Source organism: Leucopleurus acutus (genome assembly GCF_964270905.1).
Source record: "Leucopleurus acutus genome assembly, chromosome: 19".
Classification (NCBI taxonomy): Eukaryota; Metazoa; Chordata; class Mammalia; order Artiodactyla; family Delphinidae; genus Leucopleurus; species Leucopleurus acutus.
This window is the reverse complement of record NC_139161.1, coordinates 23200696-23217623: the sequence shown is the minus strand read 5'-3', so window position 1 is coordinate 23217623 and position 16928 is coordinate 23200696. Positions and strand designations below refer to the sequence as shown.

The 16928-nt window shown below is 47.5% G+C and overlaps 1 protein-coding gene across 1 annotated transcript; it reads right to left on the bottom strand.

Moving 5' to 3' along the window:
• Positions 1 to 120: 120 nt before the first annotated feature.
• UBE2Z (ubiquitin conjugating enzyme E2 Z) lies at positions 121 to 16229 on the bottom strand. Its single transcript, XM_082861049.1, has 7 exons — positions 15819 to 16229; positions 13761 to 13833; positions 11644 to 11831; positions 9198 to 9309; positions 6489 to 6601; positions 5607 to 5697; positions 121 to 3628 (listed from the first exon to the last, which is right to left on the bottom strand). Exons 1-7 carry the CDS (start codon positions 16130 to 16132, stop codon positions 3458 to 3460), a joined length of 1062 nt encoding a protein of 353 aa, XP_082717175.1. The 5' UTR covers positions 16133 to 16229; the 3' UTR covers positions 121 to 3457.
• Between the last annotated feature and the right edge of the window lie 699 nt (positions 16230 to 16928).

Sequence of the window (16928 nt, the reverse complement as noted above, 5' to 3'; positions counted from 1 at the left end):
AGCCATTACTTTCTTTTTTTTAAAGTGCCTTCATATTGCATCTTTATTGGAGAAAACCTTTTTTATCCGCTAAGGATAACCTGAGTAACATAGATAACAGTGAACATGTATAAAATGACTTGCACAGGTCATCTATAAGTTCATGGTAGAGCTGGGCCTAGAATGAAGGCCTTCTGTCTCCTGGCTAGACAGTCTAGTTTCTGTGGCCCTGAGACATAAATTATAGCCTCTGTTAATTCAAACCCCTTCCTCATAAAATGTTCCTTATCTCAAATGAGCAGGCCCTAACGGACCAGTAAATAGTCACCCTTTCAGTCTCTTCCAGCTTCCTTTGTAGAGGTTCCAGGTTATGGCAGCAGACCTAGCTACGAGTACGAAGGAAACAGAGGTCAATGTTAAATCGTGGTTACAGAAAAGAAAATTTAATTTGAGGGGAATTACCAATAGTGGATGCAGTATTTCTGAAATTCCTTACTACCTTTTCCTCCTATAGTGATCATCAGGTCATCCCTCTAACCTCAGGGGTGGGAAAGGGAATCATTTATTGAACACCTACCAGACACCCAGTTTTATATACACCTTGTATAGTCCTCACAACCTTAGAAGTTAAATAGGTGTCCTTAACTTTGGCAGGTGAGGAATCTAATTGACCAGAGGCCACCACCTTAAGCAGAGCCAAAGCTAGAGCCTAGGCCCACAGGCCCCCCGGGCCCACGCTTTCCTGTATGCAGCTTTGCGTGGCACAGGTTGGCAGGACATTTTGTGTATAATTTCTTCCGACACACATGGTCAGCGAAGAGGAAAAGCCTCTGTAACAGAAAGCAAGAGCCTTCTATAGCAAGTAGAGAAGGTGATGAGCTGGGAGGCCAGCATTAAGCCCCGTCTTCATGGTCTGAATTCTGAATTCCTAAGAAGGGGTCGTTTGGTATCAGAAAACTGAAAACCCAATGGTTTGGACTATCCATACTAAGACACCTTTCCCTTAGCAAGGGGATATATAGCCTGAGCCCATCTCTACCTCTGCCTGTCCTTGAGGACAAGCTCACTTCCTGAACAGGTATTTCTTTCAAAGCAGCCGAGGCTAAGATGGCATTCCTCTCCTGACTGCCAAAGTTACAGCCTCAAAAAAAGGACCTTATTTCTTACTGATGGGAACTTTTGCCACCAGTAGTCCTGCTTCCACCCACACCACGTAACCCAAGTTTTTGGCTTCCACTGAGCACTATCTTTATCCCTGACAGTTTCAGGCCTAGGTGAGAGGTGTGGCTGTCAAAACAATCCCGTTCTTCCTTTTACACAAACCCTCCCACACCCATAGGCGCTTCCTCCTTCTGCCAAAACAAACTTTATTGCACCAAAAAGAAAAAAAAAAAAAAACAAAAAACTTCATTTATGTACAGTCAGATATAAAGACATCTCTTTAACTCCTGTGCATATATTTCCTCAACTCAAGATTAGGACGTAAAAGTCAGGCTAGTACGCCAGACATGCTCTGCCCATGGCAGGACCAAGGAGAGGATTGTCACTTGAAAGTGGGAACACTTAAATGTATGACAGATAACACTGGACCAACAGACCAAGGGCATTCTTCCAAGCCCTGTACTAGCTCTGGGAATGGAAGAGGGAAATTGGAAGCAGGGCCCCTTCTTGAGTCTTCTTGTGAAGAGGCCCAGCCTTCAGGTTTCAAAGCTATACTTCTGTCCCCCAAGCCCACTTCCTGTCCAGTTCCTTTGCTTCCTGCCCTCCCAAGTAGGACATTCTCCTTTGCGCCCAACCCCCTTCCCAACTTCCCCAGGAAGTCTCACGACCCACGAGGCAGAGGCCTCTCTAGCAGCGGGCAGAGCAGGTACAAGTTATCCTCTCCCTTACATGTGGCTGGATACTGACTGAGGCCCTGTGTCATGTGGATCACCAATACCCCACTGGGAGACCTATCAGTAAGAATCTGGAAAGTACAGGAGAACACATCAAAAAGGGGAAGGATGGGTTCCCTTGATGCCCAGCGTCACAGGGCACCTAAAGTACATTTTTCTGAGCCAACCAGATAAAGGATCACTGCAGCTAAATAGAGAAGCGACACAGCCAGGCAAACACCCATCAGAGTCAGTGACAAAGAGCAGTTGGGGGTGGGGGGGAGAGAAGGAGAGGAGTCTTCACAGAGTCCCAGCCCCAATCCCCTCTGCCGTTGGCCACCCTTGCTCCCCACAACTCCCTGGGCCTTTTTTTTTTTTTTTTAAACTGGTACACGGGCCTCTCACTGTTGTGGCCTCTCCCGTTGCGGAGCACAGGCTCTGGACACGCAGGCTCAATGGCCATGGCTCACGGGCCCAGCCACTCCGCGGCATGTGGGATCTTCCCGGACCGGGGCATGAACCCGTGTCCCCTGCATCGGCAGGCGGACTCTCAACCACTGCGCCACCACGTAAGCCCCACCACCACGGAAGCCCCCTCCCTGGGCCTTGAAGTGAGGAGGGGGACTACAGGCTGAGGTGAAAACACACAAGGACAGCCAAACAAAATACAATAGGACTAGCATCAGCCTCCCCCCTGTACCCCACCCCCAGGAGTAATACCCTCATTGTGACTAGTATTTATGAAAAATCTGTAAGACTGTTCTACGTAGTGGCTCTAATCCCATACACACAACAGTTGTCTGCATTGGGAACTTTTCAAATCGGTGATTGCGGGAACAAACGGCAATTCAGCTTCTTATGGTGCCTGTGCAGGCTTTACCAAGACCTTGGTTCAGGCCCAGTCACATTTACCTTCTGTCTTAAATCTAGAATGGGTGAGGGAAGGGGGGGCAGAGGAGAAAGGTGCTCAGGTGCTAGGTAAAGCTTACTCATCAGCAGCCTAGACTCCACCACTGTTCCTTCTCTTTGGTCTGTCTAGAACAGTGACTATAAATTAGGAAAAACAAAATTATGCTGGCCTGTGGGAAATGATGGGGGTAAAGAGGCAGGGAGGAAAAGGGCATTGGGAAGCCCTGCTTCAAAACTGAAGACAGACAGACAGACAACCACCCAGACTGCTTAAGTGTCACAGACAGCCCCCCACCCCAAGCTCCCTTCCAGATATCCCCATAAATCATTTGGGCACACTCCCTCTAGGAATTGCAATTTCTGTCTCCACCTGTCCCTAAGGAGCTGGCCCTGTGGAGAGGTGTGTTGGTTGTTTTGTTTTTGCCAGAGGCCCTCGCCCTAGGTGCTCCTGCATAGGTACCTTGGCCCCTGATATGGGATGAACACAGCCCCAGATGCTCGAGAGCCAAGGAGGTCAGATCGGAAACAGCCTCCCCACTTCCACACCCTGGGATCCAAGCTTGCTTGGTTCTTGCCATCTTGCGGGATGATGTCACATTTGGAGGGAGATACACAAGTGCCTCTCCATCCCTGGGGTGGGGGGAAGGGACTTTGCTGGGACTCTCGAGTGGGGGGAGGGGAGAGGGGAGCAGGGTCTAAACCCTCAGGCTCCCGTGCAGGTCTGTCTCTGTCCCAGACGAGCTGCTATCAGAGTCCATTTCGGCGTTCTCATTATGGAGCCTCTCCAGCACTTTCTGACGAATCAGTCCCAGGCGCATCAAGAGGGACTGGTAGTCAAAGTGGCCCCGCTTCTCTCCAAAAGGGTCCTGTGGGGGAAAGGAGACAAGCGGGAAGGAAGATTCAAGTCTGGGTGGCTCACCCTAGACAGAGCAGCTTTAGGCCCACGTGAAACACACGCTCAACTTCTGAGCATGGGGACAGAAGGGGGCATAGCACAGAGAGTTCCCAACAGCAGACAACATCATCTTTGTTTAGGAATATTGTGGCACGTTCACCACCCCAGATAGGTCTGGCTTGGGCCAACATTAAAATGTGTTTGCATTTCCCCAAAGCAAGCCACTGTGCAGAAGGGGGACACAGTAACGGCGAGATAGATAGGGAAGAGAAATTCAAGACCAGGACTGTAATCATTAAGTGTGCTGGTGTTTTCAATTAACCTCATACAAACTATATAAGGGGAAAATTACCCTTCATTCCCTATACTCAAAAAGGGTAATTTGCTTTTCTGAGATCACAGGCAGGTCTAGAAGGAAGGAGTTCTGACTTCGGATAAGCACCTGCCCTCCTCCCCACGGACCAGTCATCACATTCCTGTCCAGGTTTCTGGGCATCACTCCAGTCCTTGTCACTCGAGATCAAAGATAACCAAACATTACGTGGAAAGGGGTTAACTGTCCTTAAAGTCTCAAAAATAACTATGGGTGGGGTGAAGGGTATAAAAAAAGAAATTTAAAATGCTAAATAAGGATTATGGCAGCAAAGTAGCTTGCCCAGCGTCCAAACAAGTGGAGACCTCTTTCCTTGGCAGTTACAAAAAGTCCACGATTTTCCCTCTCACATAATGTCTGCTTCTCCCACCTAAACTCCTTCCACACTTCTGCTCACACATTACCATCATGATCAAGGGCCAGTGGATGTAAGTCAGTCTCTTGTGACTACAGCCCATACTTTTCACATTTGAGGGTTATGTTCTCCCAAAACTGAACTCCACACTTACTCTGGAGCTGTCAATTTCCCAAATCTTCCTCCTTTCCTCACTGGCTCCATTTCCACCCATTCTCCGCCTTCCCAGATGCTGCTCCTCCCTGCCCTTCCCTTGTCATGAGTTGGTTTTCCTTCACAGACTGAATATTAGAAATGCTGCTGGATACCAGCAATGATAATTCCTGATGGGGAACAAGCTACAGCATGCATCATCCTTGATATATTCTCAGAAAAGGTTCAGGAAACAAGTCAGCCTTGAGCTGGTCCTGCCCTTTGAGTTTAAATGCGGGACATAGGAGGGAAGTCCTTGAAGGGAGGATAGGGAAGCTACCATCTCTGAGCAGCACCTGAGGAAACAAAACAGTTACTCCCACTGCTGGTGGTGCTGGGTGGGTGGGAACACAGACCAAAAAGAACTGGAAAGAACCTGAAGAGGCTTTAGCCACTTATCCAAGTCACCACTTTTCTAAGCAAGTAAATGATCCAACATACACAGGACTGGCCCTTCAGGACAGGAAGATCCTCAACCAGTTGCTTATATTGGATCCTATTTACAATTCGGTTTAGTAAGAACCTCTTCTTTTAATTAAGCAAGCCTAAATTCTGCATTCTTATTGGAAGCAGAAGCACATTCCCCCAGTAGAGGCAGAGAATGAACAACTGGTTACCATCCTTGTATTAGGTTCTTTCAACAATAATTGCACACCCAATGTTTCCCTAAGCATTTCTTCTCTTAGCACCCCCCTGAGCTAGGGATGGAATTCCAACAGATGACTCTCATAATCCCTAAGTTCTGAGAGGGCTGAATGTTCTCGGTTTGAAAAGACTACTGACCAAGAAGGGAAGGAATTCCAGGCTAGAAAGCAGGATGATTCAGATTCTACTCTTGAGTACCTACTTTATGCCAGGAACCTAGAACCAACTCCATATGACTTCAGTCTCTCTCTGGGCCTCAGCTACTCAATGCATCAGGTTCCTTTGGGCTCTGCACTCTATGAGAGATGTGGATGTCACCCTTGTGAGGGGGGTTTACATGGTCTGTTGTGAGGCCTCTGGAGTCAGCAGCGGGGGCTCTGTTACCTGCATAGTCTGGCCTTGAAGGTGCAGACGATCTTTGCAGGCCACCTCGTAGAAGTCATAATACTCCAGGAAGGACTTCTCCATCACCCCTCTGGAAAACAAGCAAAGCAGCTTCACTTAGGAACAAGAGGGGAAGGCACCACCCCTTCACCATCTAACCTTAATGCCAAACTCAGCAGCTAGAGTTTCCAAGACCAGATTTGGTTTCCTACAAAGATCTTTCAATGGAAAATGGAAAAAGAAACAGCTGACTGCCCATGGTTGATTTCCCTTATACACTAAGGATTATAAAATGAGAGTGACTGTTAATACTGATCATTTGAACTCCAACTTCAACTCATGACTTTGCTCATTCTCATTCGTTTTCCACAGGCCATCCCTAATCCCAAACCTTACTCAAAATTCTCCTAGATACACCTGAAACACTGTAATCAACTATACGTCAATTAAGAAAAAAGAAAGAAAAAACCGTTGCCCCCCCATTTCCTAGAAAAGTTTGTTTCATTAACTCTTTGCTCATCTAGTTTTTAACACCCAGAAATAAACTTGAACCCTAAGAAATGGGTTTATTATGAAGTACTCTACACCTCATTTGGCTGTATAACAGTTAAGTGTCTTTAGTCAAACAGGGGCTCCCTGAAGGCATGGACTATGTCTTTCCCATCAGGCTCGGCACTCTCCAAGAACCGAAAAGCTCTCTGAACTTCCTTTTGGGTAACCCCTTGGTCACTTGCTCTTTAAAAGCATGAACCACATCTTTCCTTTTTCTCTCTCTTTCTCTGGTGCCCAACACTGGACTTTGCCGCAAAGGTTCTCAAATGTATGAACAAGCTCAATATCCAGAAGGAATACCAATACCAAGTGGGCTCTCTTCACACATACCGTAGGGGTTCAGGGCAGGGACACTTTCCTTCCATCATGTCACAGACCGCCACTCTGATGGTCTCATGCCGAATACATTCATTGTAATTTTTGCTGTCTCCTGGATGTCTCTCCTATAATGTGACAGACACCACAGTATCCAAGTACAAAATTTAGGTAAAAAGAAAAGCCAATGGGAAGAGATTTTAGGATTAGTATGGGGTACGTGACCCAAGCAAATGAACTAAGAGGATACCTTTCCCACTATATGGCAGATCCATGAAGAGCAACTAAGTCCTTGAGACCACTCACCCCGCCCCTCTCCCCCCACATACCAGTACCCATCCTCTGTTATGGGTCATTTGACCTATAAGCAGCAAACCACATCCATCAAATTTCCCTAAGCCTGAAATGAAAGGCCTCGCAGGAAGGATTAAGTGGGAAATAACCATGTATAAGAATAATGGTGGGACAAAAAGGTATAAATGATGCTAGGAGTCTTAGCCTGAAAAACCTATAGATACCGGGATGCTTCCTGGTTAACTCCTTTACACATCTGTGGATTCCACCATCATTGAATTCAACTATTGTCTATCAGAAGTAGAACCTGAAGTTTTCAAAAGAAAAAACTCCGAACCTGGTCTGGAGAGCTGATAGGAACATGTGGGCGTGAACAGACGGGAGCATGGCGTTCCACCCTTTAACTCTTCCCTTGTTCCCCCCTCCCACCACCAACTCTAGTCAATCAGAGCCTTGGCTCTGATCAAAACATGTAATGAACAGGAAATACACACATGCCTTCAGCCTACCACCACGGTTCCCAATGTGCACCACAGCGAAATCACAAGGGCACTGTGGGATACTGTAAACTTTTTGAGGAAAACCACAGTATTCAACACCTGTGAAATTCCATGCAAACTACTACCTTGAGATAGGTAGTTCAGTTTTTTTTTGTTGTTGTGGTACGCGGGCCTCTCACTGTTGTGGCCTCTACCGTTGCGGAGCACAGGCTCCGGACGCGCAGGCTCAGCGGCCATGGCTCACGGGCCCAGCCGCTCCGCGGCATATGGGATCTTCCCGGACCGGGGCACGAAGCTGCGTCCCCTGCATCGGCAGGCGGGCTCTCAACCACTGCGCCACCAGGGAAGCCCTAGGTAGTTCAGTTTTAATGTTGAACTGTATTACATTCCTTTTGATGACATACTGTTTTCACGAAGCTGGATTTTCAGTCACTACTTTAGTAAATAGCAAGTAGCATATGAAAACAGGAGGGAACAGAAATGAGGGTGGTGGCTCTGGTCTGATTCCAAGATTTTAAAAGTTGTATGGCACTGAACAGGTGTACACATCCTATTATTAAGTCAGTGTAGTCATCTGAGAAGGAAGTAAGTTGTTTGGACCTAACTACTTAACAAATGGAACAGTGTGGCATTTCTTTCTGCCTGGGGAACTGTGAAAAAAAAACTACCAAGACAAGGGGGTTCTGTGAACCAAGAATGTTTGGTAGTTTTAAGAATAAAAGTCCCATCTCTTGAATTTCCAAACAAGACGTAAAAATCAGGTCCTTGGTTAGCCAATGAAGTCCGTTTCCATTTCCACCTACTCCTGAAATCACATTCACTATTTGTTTGAAAGGATGGCTTAGGGAATAATTTTTGTTCATTCCTTTTTTTTTTTTTTTAACCATACGCGGGCCTCTCACTGCTGTAGCCTCTCCCGCCGCGGAGCACAGGCCCCGGACGCGCAGGCTCAGCGGCCACAGCCCACGGGCCCAGCCGCTCCGCGGCATGTGGGACCCTCCTGGACCGGGGCACAAACCCATGTCCCCCGCATCGGCAGGCGGACCTCCAACCACTGCGCCACCAGGGAAGCCCAATTTTTGTTCATTCTTAAAGGGTATTTCCCTTTGTTTAGGACTACAGAAGAATCACCAATGTTAGTGTTATCTCAAATAGTTTCAAAATGAATTAAGCCGTTTTAATCATTTAAACTGAATTACTGTATCTTTTGATAATATCACTGGAACTCTTTTCCTGTGCTCATGAGTAATCTGGAAGGGGCTTTGAAACAATGGAAGACTTTGGGCTCCTGGGACTACATCCTGATCTGTGTGTCCTTGTGAAAGTTAACTAACCTCTCCGAGTCACCATTACCTCGGCTGAAAATGGGGATAACATTTATCTTGCAGAGTTAGTATGAGGATTAAATGAGCAGTTACATATAAAGTTTGGAAGGGGCTGGCATATAGTACAGCCTTGGGAATTATGGGTTTTCTCCACCTTCTGTTTGGCAGCACTGACTAAAATACTCTTGCCCTAGCCAATGACTGTTCCTGTGGTTCTGCAGGTAACAGTACTTCACAACTCCAAAAGAAAGTCTGGCTCAGCAGTAGTCACTAGGGAGCACCTTAAAGGGATACTGGGGAATGGAGGCATACAGAAGAACACACTGGCTCCAAGAGCCCCCAAAACAGACGCAGAATCAATTTCCAAATGACTCCACTGACTTTAATCCAAGTCAAATGGAAATAACTTGACAATGTTATTGTAATAGGGAAAAGAAATCATTATTAAGGCACACACATGCCAGCTTCTTTCTTCTCCCACAGTGACGAGTTTAATACATGGGGCTGAGCCAGGTCAAAAACAAAACAAAAACCCTCAAGTAGATCTTTCAGATCTCTTAAAACCCAATATTCTACACCCCAAAGCTGGGCCCACCGGGCCTTACCTGCTCAAAGCCAGGTTCATTGTGATAAGGGTTCTCAGTCATCAGGGACTGGATGGAGATGAGCACGGAAGAGATGCTCTGGGCTGGGCTCCAGGCAGGGCCAGTCCATGTACTGCAAAACACATCAGAAGGAAGGGAAGAGGGTGAGGCAGAGAGAGACGGAAAAGGCCCTACAGAAAGACCAGTGTACGAGTACCCCGGGGCCTGGAAGCACCATCATAAGTGACTCACTTTCTCTTTCACTATTAATACTCTGGAATTTCCCAGCCTCCATCTCACCCTCATTCACCAGAAATCACTCAACTGCCTAATCCTCTTATCAAGTGTCACAAAAGAGGGCAAAGTAAGCAAAGTAACTTTGAAGGGATTTTCTTTGGGCTAGGAGAGAAACAGTAGCCAGGGAAGGTTCCCTTCATCAAAATGAAAGAAATAAGGTAAGAAAACAGCTCCAAAGGCAAGCTAAATGTTAACCTCTATGGATCTTAAAGAGCTTATTTATTTATGGGTGGTGATGGAGTCAGAGAGGAGAGAGAAGTTGAGCACAGAGGCAGAGAAGGGACTGAAGCTCCCTGGTTAGAGGCCATGTGGTGGGGTTGATGATCGGGGATCCAGCTCTCTATCAAACCCCCAAAGAGTGTCAAATCCTCTGAAAACTACAGAACTCTGCCAAAGGACAGAAAGGGAATAAGGGGCACTTCTAGAGTGTGGAGGGTTTGAAAATAATACATGAACAACATCTTCAACAACAGAGAAACACCAAAATTGCTCCTCTCTTTCGTATGCCTGATGGAATGTTGGGAGAAGGAGGGAAGCTTGGACATTAAGGACATTTATTTTTAACTCAATTAATTGAAGAGATGGCACCTGAGCTGGAAGCTGAACACAACCTGAACCAGGACTGCCTTGTTCAAGTTAACTCGCCACTTCCCTTTCCCTGCTGGCCTTGAGGGAAGGCCAGTAAGTAATGGGGAACAGTAACTTCCTCAGAGCTCGCTCTTCAGTGCCTCTCAACCTCTCTTCTCAGCTTCGGTTCCCCAGGAACCCTAGACCTTGTGCTCTCAGAAGCATCTAGTATTCGGGCATTGAAGTCAACAGGGTAAACTCATTCAATTTCTTTTGTAAGTCAGCCCAATATTTTTTTCTAGGTAGGGAGGAAAGGAATGCAGCTGTTAAAGTGAATAGTCAACTAAGTACGCATGGGAATTTTCTACTCTGATTCTTGACGGCAAATTTTCAAATTCAGAGTAGCTTCTCCTTTTCCACCCAATACTTCTGCCACTTTTACCCCACCATCTTACTTCCCCTGTTTCTACCGTGAACTGATGTTTGCTCGAAATAGTTTTATATTGGCCTAATGAAGGAAAACCTAATACAAAAACACTTACAAGAACAGCTTTCATACAGAAACAACAACTAAGTTTCCTTACCACTGTGGTTTATATATACCACTATCCTTCCAGCACAGACAATCCTATACCCTAACGAGATAAAGGACTTCTTTAAGGACAACCTCCTTCAAAGGACTTTCTCACTGCCGCAATCACAGAACATATTCTTCGATCTGAGAGAATTGGGCAGAGGGAGAAGTTTGTTTCAGCTGCCTTTTCCCTACACAAACCTAATATATTGGATTGGACAGGAAGAAAGAAAACAGTATCACCAGTCTGGGCAACTTTCTTAACTTCAACTTTTACTTGTTCTATGCCCCAGGGAAATTCAGACCACACTAAAAAGACCAATTCAGAATATGCTAGAAGATATTTCCATTCTGAATTTTTAACCCCCGAAGGAGATTAAAAGGGAATGGATGAGAACTACATGAAGCAAAATCTTGGTAGCACCCAGAAACAAAAATGTACTTGAAACATCTGTGTTTCATATCTGATGTGACTTCCAACCTCAGACATTTTTCATTCAGTTGCTAAAACATAATCATCATCATCACCACCACTGCCTCCAAAGCCACTCACGAGAGACTCAGGAATAAGACATTCACAGCCTTGAATGGCACAGGATCTGCAGCCTTTCTCAACCTGCTCAGGAGAGAATTAAGCCCTGATGCCCTAAGGGAGTGGTTCTCCAACAGTTTGCACCAGAATCACCTGGAGAGCCTGTAAGACAAAGACTGCTGGCCCTACCCCCAGAGTTCTTGATATAATAATTCTAGGGTGGGGGCCCAGACTCTACATGGCTATAAATTCCCAGATGCTACTGCTGCTCAGGGTGAACCACTTCACTAAGGCATCCACTGTACGTCATGAATTAACTTCTTTTTCTGCATCTAGAATGACAGTAATCAAGTACCATCCAGGGGAGAATTGAGGAAACAGTCACTCCAATCATTTTCTGTGTCCTGTGATTCAAATGAGAAACCCTGGTTGATGAAGGCTGGCCTAGAGTAATATTTGCTAACAACCAACTTGGCCACTTAGAAGTCTCCTCTTACCCTAGAATACTCAAGCAGACTTTCCCATTGCGGTAGAAGTTGGGGTTAAACCTCACTGTGTTATTGCCCGTTGTCATCAGTTTGACCCGAGGTGGGTGGATGGGATAGTCGGGCGGACACCGAAACACGAACAGGAAGAAACCCCCTTCATAAGGAGTGTCAAATGGGCCTGTGATCAATGCATGAATCTGCAAAATAAAACCCCATCTCAAAATTGTGAGGTGATGTCCCATCCCAAACCCTCCTGGCTTCCACTTGCTACCCACGCCAGAAGCAGGACCTTCATCTGAATCCATATTCCATATCCTCACCATGAAAAATGAATAGCCTGTGCTCACTCACACCAATAAATATTTTTGGAATTTTAAGAAACCCCATTACAGTGTAGTGGCATCTTACTCAGGGGTTACATTCTAAAGTTAGAGCCCAAGGTAAAAATTGAATCTAGCCAAAATCACCCTTGAGTGTCCCTTAAAACTCCCTTAAAGCATGTTTTTTGTTTGGACTTCCCTGATCAGTATTTTATATAACAAATGGATAGAACACCAACGTGCAAAACATAATATACATCTGTAAAATATTGTCCTAGCATGCTTAATTTTAAGAAATCAATACATATTTTTACTGAGCACGTATGTTTGGATTTGCCTAGGTTAAACATGCGTACGATGCAACTCCACACTCCATTTATGTGGCACAAAGGGGAGGAGATGAATGGAAAAGAAGAAAGGGATTGGAGGCCACAGCACTAGTGCCAATCACAGGGCAGAGCTGAGGGTTGTGATGGAGGCCTACAGTATCTGTCTCCTCCGCAGAGGATCAAACCTACTGTGGAGGATGTGGCTCAGGCAGCATCCAGCTGTGTGAAAGATACAAAGAAAAATGGGGAAACTCAGGGTCCACTCGGAGCCACAGACTATCCCCAGAACTTTCCCCAACACTGTAGGTTAATAATAATATAAAAAAATCAGCAGCACTTGAAACAAAATGCTAAGTTCTCTTCCTCCAGCTGTGATTTATTGAACAAGACTTCCCTTCTTGAAGGGAAGAAAACCTAACTGACTCAGTTATATTTCTTCATCTACAAAGGCTCCTAGGCACTTAAGTCTACTCAGAATTTAAACAGCAAGAGGAAAAAGGACCTGCAATCCAATGCCTCTGTCTATAGTCCCCACCTTGCCCTGGTGGCATCCTATGTTATCTTTTAGCCTTCAGTCATTTGGAATAGCAAGCTCAAATGGTATCAACATGACATCAATTCTGGGACCCCAGGGACTAGCATATTAACACTAATACTTGACTAAGAACAAGATGTCCCAGGAAAAACATTTCCAACCACATAAAAAGAAAAAAATCAATTTAAAGGGAAACCTATTCAAAACAAAACAGACACACAAATAATACCAAATCTGAATTTTTACTATAAGAAATTTGACACTAAAAGGAGTTTTCATTTAAACAACACTAGATTTAGGTAATCTGATTTCTTCCCGATATCAGTTTAAGTAAAAATTCACTTCTCAGGGTAGAGCAATCAATGACAGAGAAGTCTAGGTATCTATGCCAGAGGAATTTAAGCTTTCTCTTGTGTCTGTGTGTGGACAAGAGAGGAACGGTCTTTGGGGTGGAAAGGATATTCAAAAGCAATCAGTAAGGACAGGAGCCTAAACAAGGCCCTGTAACTACAAACACTGTTCACTCAAGCTTGTCCCATCCCCAACCTTCTTGGCATCTGACTTACAGCACCACACTTAAAGGTCAAGAGTGGCAAGATGGGGGAAGAGTTGGCTAGTACAATAGGGTGACCATATAATTTATCATCCAAACTGGAGCATTTTTGAGAGGTAAAGAGTGCTCTATTAATAATCAAGCTTGGACAACAGGCATAAACTGGGCTTTTCCAAGCCAACCAGAACCTTTTGGCACCCCAAAACAGATACCTGTTCAAGGCTCTGTTCCACCTCACTGTGTGACCTTGGGCAAGCCACTTACTCTCTTGGGGTTTTGATTTATTCATCTGTGTAATCAGAGATGTGAGCTGGATAATCTCTTTTAGGCTCTTTCAACTTTATGGGCCCAATTTCCCAATAACCCCCAAACCCCACCAAGGTACATACCTTAGTCATGTCAACAGTATCAGGTACAACGAACATTCCTGGAGGAGGCTCCTTATAAATGGACATGATATCCCTGTATAACACCAAGAGGAAGTGGGGGAGGGAGTGAGGGAGAGGAGAAAAAAGGGGAATCCCTTGAGCAGGACAGTTGTTATCACCTCAGTGAGGCCAGGGTTCGAGAAAGTGGTGCTTGGTACCACAAACGTTTGCACCGTCTTGTTGGCTAAGAAATCTCAGCTGAGTATTTGTCAGGCAAGCAGAGAGCAAATTATCATCAAAGGGGCATTGTTTCCTCAGGGGGAGGGAAGGGAGAGGGGGAAAAAAAAAATCAGAGATCCCAATGGTATCCAATGTCGCCCTGGAAAAGCCGCATCCCATTTACTCACTTCCTCCCACATGGCACTTCACTCACTCCCCACCTCCGAGATTCCCAGGGACTACGGCTGAATGCTACATGAAGATTTCTTGGTAACTGGGAAGGCATAGTCAACTCCACTAAAAAACTAATTCCATAAACCACACAGTGGACCGTTGTTAGCACGGGGATTATATGAAGCAAGTGAGCTAGCAGGGAGCAATAATGGCCTTCTTGCCCAGGAGACTAATAGTGTACAGACCTCTTCAGGTTGGGATGGGGACCCTCTGAAATTGCTGAGAATCTCTCAGGTGGAGGATGACATGAAGTCATTACTATAGAAGATGAGAGGACTTCTAGGTCATAGCTCATAAACTAGAATGGATCAGTTGTGAGCAAGGGCCTATAGGTGGGAAATCTAGGGACTTGCTACGGTACAGAGGGACATAAAAAAGTGCAAACAAGTGACAGAGTGGAGGAAAAGAAGTATTGGCAGAACTCAGAGATATGTTAGGATTGGAAGACTGAAATGGCTGAAGGAGTACAAGAGTTGAGGAGTGCTGAGTTTCTCAAGTTAGAGGTGGCAACCTTGATGGAGTTGGCAAACTGTGTCAGGCACTGGGCCAGGTACTTTACACACAGTATGCTGTTTAATTTTTAGTACAACCTTGAAAGTAGGTAGAAACATCTGAAAGAACTTGGAATGTGGGTAATGTGATTACCTAGATGAGGATGACTGTGATGGTGGCATGGGGAGAGTCTGGCTATCAGCAAACAGGTTTCAGGATTAATAGCAGCTAAAAAGCATTCCCTTTTCCTATGTGATAGGTACTATGCTAAGCAATTTCACAAAAACATTATCTATTAAATGGTATGATCTGAGATCAGTCACCCAAGAAATAAGCACAGAAGGGCCTTGGGCCTTTGTTCCTATATTTCAATTGGGTACATTTGCTTCAGAAAGTAAATCACATGACTCAGAGGAAAGAATACAGAAAAGAAAGTCTTGACTGGGATATCACAAGCCAATGTGAGACTGGGTGGGGGGGCGGCAGGGGGATGGAAGCTTGAGTTCCTGGAACAGGTGTGAGAGTAGAGAGCTTTGGGGTTCTGGAAAAGTGGTTCAAGAGAAGGCTGCTGGCATGCGTGGGAAGCGACCTAGACTTGGGTAGGGGACTCTGTGGAGGGGGTTGAGGAGGCCGGGAATAAAGCCAGGATGGCCTGACGTCTCAGGCCGGGCAAAGCAAGCTGTGTGTGTGTCTTACAAATGGGGCTCGGGAGGAGACGACGCAGGGGACCGCTGGGTGGGGCCTCCGGGCTGCATCTAACAGGGCTGGGGTGGAGAAGGGGGGAGAGGGGCGGTGCGGAGGGCGGGAGGGGGTGTTACTGAAGCGCCGAAGGGTCGGGTTTCGGGCGGGAGGTCGGGAGGTGTGGGGGAGGGTGTCCGGACTGGAGACTGAGGGCTCAAGGGAGGTTACCGAGGGGCGGGGTCGGACCTGGATACGCGAGGAGGGGCTTGGTGCGTGTGGGGCTGGGGGCGGGGGGAAAGGGGACTTGGATCCCGACGCTCCGGGCTGGCAAGACGTGGGCTTGGGAGCTGGGCCACCGCGAGGGCAGTGGGGGTGGTGGTGGGACAGGGTGGGGGCGGCGGGGAAGGTCGAGCCCCGGAGCTCGGGGCTGGGGGAGGAAAAACCCCGGCTCACCGCTTGATCCGGAGTAGACACTGCGGCGCGGTTCGCTCGCCGTCCCAGTCGGAGCTGAGTGTGGGGTCCCAGTGGCTAAGCAGCGCGGCCCCGTGGGCAGCGGCCGAGGGCGGGAGCCCGGGCAGCGGAGCCAGGCCGCTCCCTGGCCCCCCGGCCCCGCCCGCTGCCGCCGCCGCCGCCCACACATCCGGCAGGAAAGGCGGCCCGAACCCGCCGCCGCCGCTAACGCCAACAACACCGGCGACGCCGCTCGCCCCGGGGCCCGCCGCCCCGGCGCCTGCCGTCGCCGCCTCCTCAGTCGGACTCTCCGCCATCGCTCCTTCGCTTCCGGGACTGCTCGGCAGCACGTCCGCCGACCAGAGCGGCCGCTGCTCCCTCCCGCTCCCCGCACCACCGAGAGCGGGGCCAGAGTGTCCCCACCCTCCGCTTCCCCGGCCTGGGCGGTGTTGGCTCCGCCCACCCCCGCCCCGACCAGCGAGAGGCGCTCTGCAAGAGCGTCCACCCACAGTCCTCCAGGGCGGGCGGGGGTCGAAGCTCGCCGGCCAAGCGAGGGTACTGGGCCTGCGCGGCTCCCGCGCTTTGCGGGAGGAAGTTCTGAGGCGGGTACGGACTCCTAGGTGCAGTTGAGGACCCAATTCCAAGGAATATTTTAGTTTCAAGCGTTGAAAGGGGAGGAGAGGAGGACCATTTACCACATCCAGGAAAGCGACCCTCTGACGTGCCCAAGGGGTAGGACTGGGGATCCAGCTTCCTTGTGGGGAGGTGCTGAGTAGAGGAGTTGACCCGCTTAGGGCCCTTCCTGTCCTAAAGTCTCTGTGATTTATCCTTCCTGCACCCTCACCCACGGAGGGCAGGCTGCCATTGCCCCCTGCCTGCAACAGGACCAAGAGGAAGGAAGGAAGGAATCAGGAACTACGAGTGAAAAACTACCTCGTTTTAGAGTTTATTCGATATATATTTATGAAGGGCTTGCTAAATGCCAGGCACTTTTGCTAGGCGTTGCCATAGGGATAATAAAACAAACCTAGAGAAGATTGGTAAAAAGAAGAAAATCAGACCTCCTGACTCTAAGCTCAACATTTCTTTCCACAAGGCCTTGAATATGCAGGA